Below are 10,470 nucleotides of genomic sequence, written 5' to 3'. Positions count from 1 at the left end.
AAGAATGTTGTCTCACAGGTTGGTAAGAACATGAAATAGGGTTGGTGTACGTGGTGCCTAGCATGGTGCTTGGCATTTAACAGGCACTGAAAGCAAGTTTGCTATTTTCTTCTTCCTTTCCATCCTACCACAGCAATTTCATGCTAAATAAAAAGGATGGAATGCTGGAAATATAAACCAGGCAAACATTGCAAGGCTGTTTGCATTTGGCAACAAAATTCAAAAGATTGTAATTTGCTAAAGATTATTTCTTGGTGTTCTTGGGCGGCCATAATAAAACACTGGTTACCAGTCTATTATCTCAGTGCAATTTATAAATGTGAAGGCTGGAAGTGTTGATCAAGGGGCTGGCTGGCTGTTGCTATGCAAATGGCCTCATTCACTCCATGATTTCATATGGCAAAGGGTAAGGGATAGAGCAGAGAGGTGAAGAAGGAAAGGGAGAGAGTGGGAAGGGAGAGAGAAAGAGGAGAGAGAAGGAGGAGAAGGGGAGCACATAGGGAAAGACAAAGAGAGGGAGAAGGAGGAGGGGAGAGGTGAGGGGAGGGAGGAAGGGAAGTAGGGACAAAAGTGGAGAGGAGGAGAGGGGAGAGGAGAGGAAGGGAAGGGAGAGGAGGGGAGGAGGGGGAAGAGGAAAGGGGAGAGAGGAGAGGGAAGGGAAAGGAAGAAGAAGGGAAGGGAGAGGAGGGGAGAGGAGAGGAGGGGGAGATGCCATTTGTAGACAGGGCAGTGTGAGATGCACAATCCTTGTGCAGCCTGGAGAATGAGGGGTGAGTCATTCAGGGACCTGCAGAAAGAACCTCCAAGAGGGAGAAGCGAATGAGGATGACTTTTGCCGTGTCAATCATCTCACTCAGATGGGAAACTGAAAGCTAGCAGACAGGGTGTTGCTTAAAAGAGGCTGCAGGGATTTCAGGAAGCAGGAAGGAAGATGGTCAACCTCAGGAAGACTCCAAAGGTGGCCTGTCACCGAGCCAGAACTGAGGAGGCTCTTCTGTGCCAGGACCAGCTGCCCATACCCACAGTGCGAAGAACAAACTCAGGGTGACTCTGGTGAGCAGGGCTCTCGGGGACTGAGTAGAGTTGACTAGAGAACACAAATGTAACAAGTGCATGAATGGAAATCAAATGTTACTTCATTTCCATGGTTAACTGTAGATCTTGGATTTGATGGCCACCCATATTTGGGTGCTCATATTCTACCTCATGTGGGTCCTTGAGGCCACCCAACCAACACAGTCTGGGCGTGCTCTGTAACCTTGTCCTGACCTGCAACACCATGCACACCTAAGCAGGTGGGGGAAGGCCACCACAGACTTCTGAAAAGGCAAGTGTGGTCCCCCACATGAAGACAAGGCAGAACCAGGGTCCCCCCTCCTCTGCCCCATCTTGGGGTGAGCAGTCCAAAGAAAGAAAGAGCCTGTAAGGGGAGGAGTCACTGTGTCCAGTTTATTTTCCTTTCAAAATCAACTTTATTGAGATACAACATATAACAAAGCACACTCAGTCTAAGCATATAATTTTTGAGTCCTGATGAACAAATACCCATATAACTATCCTCACAATCAAAATATGGACTACTCCCATCCTCTAGAAGAGTTCTCTCTGCCTCCCAGAGGTAAATCCCTCTGCAAACACCAATCCCTGGCCGACACAGTCTGCTTCCTGTCCTTGTAGGAAAGTTTCACCTGCTCCAATGTTTCATATGAACAAAACCTTTGGTTTGGCCCTGTTCACTTGGTGGCATGAGATCCTTGTACCGGGATTGTACTTACTGTTTAGTGGTGGTCTGGACATGGTGCACATTTAAAAAATTTGTTTAACCACTTACCTATTGTGGGCATTTAAACTAGTCTTTGAAGGTTTTTTTTGTGTTTTGTTTTTGGTTTTTTTTTTGTTGTTGTTGTTGTTGTTTGGTTTTTTTGGTTATGAAGAATACCTAGTCTCTTCCTTTAATTTCAAAGCTAAGTCATTCCCGTCCCTCATGATGGGATGGAAGAGAGACTAGCTCACAGGCTGAGTGTCTTGTTCCACACAAGCTAGTGTGTTCAGAATCAGAGGGATTTTTTGATAGACAAATGCTGGTCTATACCTGCAGAGTTCCTGAACCATTTGATCTGGGACAGGTCAAGAATGTGATTCTAACAAGCAATGCTGTCATTCTGGGGAATACCTGGAGTGGATGGCCTTGCAGCATCCTTGAGGAACAGGAGCTTATGTGTCCATGGTGTGAGGCTGTACTCATCTCAAATCTCATTTAAACACAACTCTATTCACCCTTCAGACAAATATAAGCTTTACTGAGATGTCACTTGATACCATAATTCACTTGTTTTAACTATAAAACTCAAGACCTTTTAGTACTTCAGGCAATCACCAATTTCACATGAATCCTTGCCTCTACCTCCCTCAGCCCCAGACAGAAATCTACCTCTTGTCTTCACAGTTTTGCCTTTTGGACATTTCAAGTAAATTAGAATAGTGAGCTTTGTGCTTAACTTTTAAAATTTGAAGTTTTTTTGGAGACTTCTCACATTGCTGTTTTCATCAATCCTTCACATAACTTGCCAAGTAGTATTTAATCTGACTGTGGAGCTACACCATCTATTCATATGATACACTCATTTTGTTCAGCTTTCATCTGCTCATACCCACTGGGGTTGTGTTTCTAGCAGTTATGATTGGTATTTTGTAAACATGCATATGCAAGCCTATGGGTATATGTAGGCTTTCACTTCTCTTGGGTCTAGACTTATGAGTTGAATTGTGGTCACATGGTAAATTTATATTCAATATTTAAAGAAATTGCTAAACTCTTTTCCAAAGTGGCTGCACCATCTTATATTTACACCACCAATGTATGAGCATTCTACATGAATCTCTAGATTCATTTTATGTGGGGCATAGAAGAGAATTTGAGATCCACCCTTGGGCTGTGTTGAGGAGTCTATTTAAAATACTGTTCCGTGACTACTTGCACAGTAGCAAAGGATAAGCTGGTCAACATCAGTTTCCACATTGGCTGCACATTAGAATCGTCTGGGGACCTTTCCTAGTGACGGTCAAGCTACAGTTCAGATAATGAAAACAGCGACTTTGTGGGCCCAGGTGAACAGGTACCAGGCTTTTAAAACTGTCAGGTGATTTCAATGAGTCAGCTGGGATGAAAAAATATTATCTTCTCTTGTTGAGTCACCCACTGAGATAATGAAACACACTCTTAGAACTGAAGAAAGACATGGTCTACAGAACATGCTGGGTGGGACTGGGGACGTCTTACAGCCGCAGAAAGAACAAAGGATGTACTTACTGTCTGGCCAACAGGGGCTTCTACAATTACCCTCATATACCTTTCCTGCTATTACTTCAAGCATTTGGCCATGAGGTGGAGGACAACTGATAACAGAAGGGGTGTGAGATGGAGACTGATGCAAACGTGTGTTTGTTTCTGAGACTCTTGAGCTGTTAGAAAGTCAGCAGGCACCCAGAAAAGCAGGGGCAGGGGCGACCAATGGGTGGCACCTGTCAGGGAGGAGGTGTCCAGACCCAGGTAGAAACATTCTACTTTCATTCTTGCCACGGTCTTTCCCTCACTTCCAGCTCAACACAGCCCCCTGCTTTGCAGTGACAAGCAGCTCCTGGTCACTAGTCTTCCAGGGAGGCCCGTTCTTCCACTCCTGTTCACTACATTGGATCGATTCTGGAGGATGTGCCACCCTCAACCCTCTTGTTCACGCTCCTCTCCCTTAGCAGATTGCTCTGGGCCCCACGGCTTAAACTGCTGCCCTTAATCTTAGGAGCCCCTTGACCCTTTCTGTTGCTCCACACTTTCCTTTGCTTCTTGACTAAATACAGAAGCTTGCCATGCGGTCCTCAGCCCAGCATAGACTGGCCTCCACATCTAGGCAGGCATGCTGGCATGGCCCTGGCCAGCTTTGTCCCCTTGCTTTTCTATGGCTTTTCCTTGCCTTTCACCTTTCAGCTCACATTTCGTTCCTCGGGGCCTCTCTCCTGACCACCATGTCCAGCCTGGATGGCACTACCACTTGCTCATGTTTCCCTTCTGAGGTCTTTCCCAACTGTGGACGTGCACCCACCCAGGCTGTTATCTGATCATACTTGTCTTCACACACTGGGCTCCAGGCCCCGGGGCAGCAGGACTCCCACCTGGTTTTGATTGTGTTTCTTCCCGGCTTTAGCAAGTGCTCAGATTATTATTTGTTACTAGGACTCACAGGATTAAAGAGGAAAGGCAGATCAGATTGGACATCATCTGCCCCATCATTATCTCACGGAGAAAACGGGCATGGAACGGTTAGAGGAGGGGTTCCTGCACGGCCACAAAGCTGGCAGATGGCGGAGTTGGAATACGCATCCTTCTCTCTGGGCCACTGTTCTTTCCACCCCACCGAGACACTATTTAGTAGAGATCCTGCAGTAATAGTCTCTGTTCTTCCCCAGTCTTCTCCTCCGTGAGTCATAAGAGCTGTGGGTGGTGTTTAAACTACTTCTGTGTGTGATCTATTCAATAATAAACATCAAACCATTAATGCCAGACAAAAACAGTATCCTTGAAGAAAGGGGTTGAGGTCATTTTAAGGACACCCTTCCCATATCGTCACACACACCAAACTGACAAAGGGGGCCAGTGGACTCCGGGCAACTCCTCTCCTGACCCACCCAGGCTGCAGCCCAATAAGGAAAAAAAAATATGCAAAGGGCTCACACACCTCATGCTTCCTCTCTGGAAACCGTGAACTCACTAGGGAGAGCTGCAGTCCCGTCTCCTTCGTTGCAGCAGGCAATCATTCTCTGCACCATCGGGCCATTCTTTGATTATCCAAAATGATTAGGATTGTGTGTCCCTTAGGCGGCTTTCTCTAGTGGGTTTCTTTTGCGCAGAATAAAGCACGGGGCGCCCTCTGGTGGTCAGCTGTAGAAACGTCTCAAGCGGGAGCGATTCATTCCGTGGGTGAGAATCCCTGAGTTCCTTGGACTCTCCTGATCTCGAAAGTCGTCAAAACCACCTGAACAAGATGGTTTATACCGCTTTATAACTACCAGATCTTACTGAGGTCATACTTATGGTTTTACAGCCCCTTCTGCCACAGAGGCGGGACGTGATGTAGAGTGCGGCTGTGGTTTGTTAATCTGGCTCACAGTGGCGCGGGAGAAAGGGGGGTCTGAGAGAGAACCGCCAATGTGCCTCTGTGGGAAGAATACCGAGCTCTATTTGACATCTCCAGGTCTCTTTATAACGTGTTATCGAAAAAACTGAGAGGGCAAGGCGGGTCTCCTGGGTGTAGTGCAGGGACCAGGGGCCAGTGACTAAGGGGCAGGTGATGGAATGTGGGTAACTGCTAAGCTTGGACTGTTTGCACGCCTATACAGCTTGGAGACAGAAGAACGAAGGTGGAGGGAAGGAAGTGGATGGCGTATTTGTAATACATATGAGTGTTCAAACTCTCTCATCAAGCAGCCATGTTAAGAAATTCAGACTGACTGTGGTCCAGAAAGGACACAACATGATTTCCTCTCCTTTTCTCAAAAGACTGGTACTACTATCTCTTTTTGCTTAGTCCCTAACCTTTTATTAAAATGTCTGGATTACGCTTCTTATTAATTCTCGTGTTTAGTTTTGTGATAATGTCCTAGGCCTTTCAAAAAGATAAAACAAAAAAAAAAAGAGTCAAAATTTCTTCAAAATCTTCGGAAATACAGGTTTGAAGAAACTAAAACCCATGCTATCTGGACTGTTTAATAGTCACTTTCTGATGGCAACCTGGTCCCCTTTTCCTGCTCTGTATACAGATTATCGGGTCATTATACCAGTTACATAGACTGGGGCATTCCCACTCCACTAGGAACATGATAGATACAAAACAGGGAGGGGTGGGGAAACCACACTTAATTTTTAATACAAAATCTGTAGTAATCTACAGATGAAGGTGACTTCTTCATGCACAGAGACATTTAGCATCTATAGTTATGGAAGAGCAGAAACTGTGCATTTATTTTTCTCTGAAAACATTGAAGTAACTTTTGTCTTTGTGTTTTCCGATGTCTAGGCAAGGCTGTCTTATTATTTGTATTTCCAACAGGCAGGCTGGTTTGTGGAAAGTAAATATGAAGACATGAGAATATTTAGGGCCACCTCATTTGGGGATCACTTTAAAACAAGCTTTACCTGTATGCATCAAAGATGCCAAGTGACAAATCCTACTGTACTCCATTGGCAAAATGCTGAAGATTTCAGCCAGAAACTGGCTGAAACAGTGGGTAAAAAAGTTCACTATTTCAGTTTCACAGCAAAAAGGAGAGGGAAAAACCCACAAAAGGCATTTGGATGTTTTTCAGTCCCATACACTGAATTAATTAATGAGCTTACTTTTCACACAGCAGAACATAAACATTGCTTGCGTGTTTATTTGCACGTAACCCCTATAAGCATATAGCTTCTACACTTTACGTATATTTACAAATTCAACAGAATATCTACATATAAAAAGCTTTACTTAAAATTAAACTTGATGCAAGTTATGAGAAACCAATTTATTGGCAAATGAAATTGAGCATTCCTTCAACCATAGGTTGTCATAGATTTTTATATTGGAGGTAAGCCATTTCATACACATTGTTTATGACTATGATAGGATATATGTATTTATTCTTTAGACTGCAGCTGTAATCCCCTTGACTGCTGGCCTAATTAAGCCATTGCCAGATTTTGAAGATTCTGGAGTGTGCCCATTGCAGCTTGCATACACATTGCTGAATGCTGCAGAGTTTGAAAGCTCATATAGGAATAGTGGGTAGTGTATCACTGTTTGCATGCTGTTGTATGTTTTTAGTTCTACAGTCATTGGTTTTTCCATGCATTTCCAACCATGCCATTTTTCTTTTTCAACGTGACTTGTTTGGCTAGAAACCAGAAAAGACCACAAAACCACCACGTGCTCCAGCCAATGACAAAGCTTTCTTTGTTTTTGACATTTATGGGGGAAAGCCCCTTCAAATAAACTTGTTTTTATTTTCACAATTTTCCAGCATGTCAGCTCTCATTATCTCTGCCTTTTAAAGGTTCTTTTCTAACAGCAGCAGTAACACAGGATGGAGTTGCCCAGACTGGCCCATGCAGAGTGCAGGAGCCAGGGGATGCTCATTGTCTGAAGGTGCTGCATGTATCTTGCCCTGCATTTTCTGGATTAAATCTTGAAATCTAACTTGAGAGTTTTGTCTTCAACTCTTTCAGGATGGCGCAAATGCCAGAAGGTGTCACAAAATGCAATGTTTATGCCCCCAGATGACTGAACACAGAGAGTGTAAGAAGAGGAACACTGCCACTGTAACCTGGAAGGTTAAGAAGCCTAGGAAGTAACGGGAATAAAGGATAGGTAACAGTTTCGGTGAGCATTAGCAGATGCACCTGACATAATTAACTCATGTAGCAAGTAGATACTGTACACACCGTTCCTAACAGTCTCCCGAAAAGACTAACGACAACTAGACATAGTCACGAGTTCCACAACAATGTCCGCAGAGACACTGGAGCTCTAGAGAACACTACAATAACACTCTCCACAATAACAACGGAATTTATATTCAGGGTTCGGCAGAGCATAGTGTCAACAAAGTACCCGACCACGTCGCAATCACATACACAGGTGTGTCCTCTGTGCCGCAGGTTTCATGCATCTTATTGAACTGTATCCCACACAGGGAATAATGTGATCTATTGAGGGTGTTGAATTTTGTTTTTAATCGGTTCCAAGGAAATTGAGAAAACCCACTCTGAACAGAAAAGTACTCACTTTGTACCCCAGTTAATGTTAACGCATCATTTGACTGAGTTTCGCTCTTGCTTTGTTCTCATAATACTCACATACAGCAGAAAAACATCCTTTCTACCCATATGTCCACAGAATGAGAGGGATGAGAAGTGCTCAGGAAAAACATTCCAGAGAAATGGGACACTGACGCGGAGCTTAAAGACTTAAACAAAGGAGTTCATGGCGTTGACAGGTGAAGGGGCCTCTGAGCTCTCATTTCCCTCGGCTGGTTCTTTCTCTTTCTTACCACTATATTGTCCAATGAAGGAGCCATCCTCATTGAATTGGCCGTTCACCCCCTCTCCATAGTCAACCAGGCTATCATCACTATCCTCTTTTTTCACAGTCCTGTCTGAAGGTGTTCGGCTTCCTTTTTTCAAAGGCTTGTGGTCTTCTGCATCGCTGGAAAAAAAGGAAAAAAAAAAAAACTATTTCGGTAAGACTGGCATTTAGGTAAAGTGCCTTGTTTTAACAAATTGTGCATGCAAATTATGAAAAAGCATATGGAGTCCTGAGCTGCTGCAGCCCAATCTAGCTGCCAGGTGGATTCCAGTGGCTAGGGCGGTGCTGGAATGGAAATCAGGCACAGAAATGGTTGAATCATGGTCTGCGGGCAGAGCGGATGGCTTTCCGAGTGTGCGTGCTAATTTAAATGAGAGATTCTGACGCCTGATTAGAAGGCAATCCAGGAACAATCACAAGCTTTAGAAGGAGGGCTGAGCAAAGCTGAAAACCATCGCTGTTGCAATTCAAGGGAGCAGGACAGAGCTCAGGACATGGGCAAGTTAGTGTGTTAAACTGTAGAACATCTCTGATTCCTTGGATGTGAATGGAGCATGATTTTGGTTACATGTGAAATATGGATTGTTTTTCCTGAGCCAGAAGGAGAAGCAAAATCCTGCAGTTTAAATAATTTTGTTACTGAGTACAGGCCAGATTTGTGAACTTCCGCCTTACCTTTCAAAAGACCTAGAAATCCATTAAAAGGAGGCAGAGGAAACAAATGAGAACAGCCTAAGAAGAAAAGCACAGTCCTTATACTGATAGGTCACAGTATCTTTTTTTCTGAAGATTTTTTGGTCAATTGGGTAAAGATTTATTAATTTGGAAAGACAAACACTTTAACGTAAAAGCACTATATTTGAACCATAAACAGCATGCTCCCAAGACCTTAAGGGGGTGAGTGCTTCCAAACTCACAATTAAGTATGTTCTGTCTTCTGCTCAATGGGTGCTATATATACACGGGTGTCCAAGCCTTGCACTTAAGCAAAGCGTTGGGAGAGTCTATTATTATTTTGCTTATTTCTTTGTTGAACCCTAAAGCACAGCTTCTGAAAGCAAAAGAGTATTCACTATGTTTAGGAATGTCCACTAACATGGCCACATACGTCATTGAATTTCAGATCATCCACTGACATGGTCATATGCATAGCTTCAGTGACTGACTCCTTAACAGGTAACATTTGGGAAAAATAGCAAAAAAGAAAATTTATCAGCAACAACCCCATGTGAAATAGGAATGATGCACAATACTTGAACTAAATAAAAGTCCTGATGTACTTGATGTGACAAGGGGTCACTGTAACTTCAGTGTTTTAACAACGACTGATGTTAAGATCATTGTTAGCAAAACTGATTTTTTCTAGTCAAGCTACAAAGATTTAAAGATAAACAAATAAGTGTGTCTCCTTTGGTAATACTTTCTGCTAGCAATCTCTTACTCTTCTTTCCAAGAAGAATGCATCAAAACTTTCATGTGCTATCAAAAAAAAAGCCTGTTCAGGTAATAAACAAGTACACACTGCCATCTGAACTATCTAAACAACTTGGTGACATCAGAGATCATTGGGGTGGCCTGTTGAGGGGAGCATTTCAGAGGGCATAACACCCACACAACCCAACTTATAAAAACAGCTTACACAACATCTTTGAGGTTTAGCTGTGAACTTATATACTTTGCTTAAAGACTTCTGATGATTATGCCCCTGAAGAGTCCAATGATAAACAGAATTTTGCCAACTGAGTTCCACCTATTATTCTACTTAGAAGAACTAATGAGCCAAGGAATGCATTATAGGACATCTTCATTATGCCATTTCTTTGATCCAGTCTTCCCTTCATCTACTAGAAGTACCTACTCTAAGGCAGATGCCATTCTAGGCACTGGGCACATAGAAACAAGCCACATAGACTGAAATGCTGACCTCACATCCAGTGGGGTAAAATGCAGTTAACAGTAAAGGAAACTACTTATGTCAGGTGATCAGCACTGCAGAGACTCTAGAGTTGATTCAAGATGACAGAAGGAGCTAGGGAAGAGGAGGGAGGGCTGACAGAAGATAGCCAGGGAAGGTCTTGTTTGAAAGCATCTTCTGATCGAGGACCTAAGAGCCAAGTTAGCCGTGTGGATGACGAGAGCGAGGGCAGTTATGGCAAAAGCACCAAGCAGCACATACGATCTGCAGCAGGGCAGGCCTGGCATGTTCTAGAAACAGCGAGGTGCTGGCTGTGGCTGGAATTTAATGGGTGAGTGAGAAAGAGAGTAGTTGGTGGTGGCAGGGGTAGGCCCGGGTTCCATGGACATTGATGAGCCTCTGTTTAAGAGATGGAGGCGCTGGGGGTATTTCCACGGGTGAGCA

The 10,470-nt window shown here is 43.8% G+C and overlaps 1 protein-coding gene across 38 annotated transcripts in view; it reads right to left on the bottom strand.

The window, feature by feature from the left end:
* Positions 1 to 1,423: 1,423 nt before the first annotated feature.
* Positions 1,424 to 10,470, bottom strand: part of Nrcam (neuronal cell adhesion molecule) — a 275,558-nt gene continuing 266,511 nt past the window's right edge. For 34 of the 38 annotated variants that reach the window (XM_052738409.1, XM_052738417.1, XM_052738407.1 and 31 more), the window contains one exon: positions 1,424 to 8,231. In XM_052738409.1, the coding sequence (XP_052594369.1) occupies positions 7,994 to 8,231 (238 nt within the window). In that variant the 3' untranslated portion in view covers positions 1,424 to 7,993. Of the gene's footprint in view, positions 8,232 to 8,786; positions 8,844 to 10,470 lie in introns of all 38 variants that reach the window. The other 4 variants (XM_052738429.1, XM_052738430.1, XM_052738448.1 and 1 more) reach the window with 3 other exon arrangements.

The sequence above is a fragment of the Peromyscus californicus genome, unplaced genomic scaffold (genome assembly GCF_007827085.1).
Source record: "Peromyscus californicus insignis strain IS unplaced genomic scaffold, ASM782708v3 Scaffold_15__1_contigs__length_86483966, whole genome shotgun sequence".
In the NCBI taxonomy this organism is placed as follows: domain Eukaryota; kingdom Metazoa; phylum Chordata; class Mammalia; order Rodentia; family Cricetidae; genus Peromyscus; species Peromyscus californicus.
The sequence above is the reverse complement of the archived record's forward strand: the minus strand, read 5'-3'. Positions and strand labels throughout refer to the sequence as shown.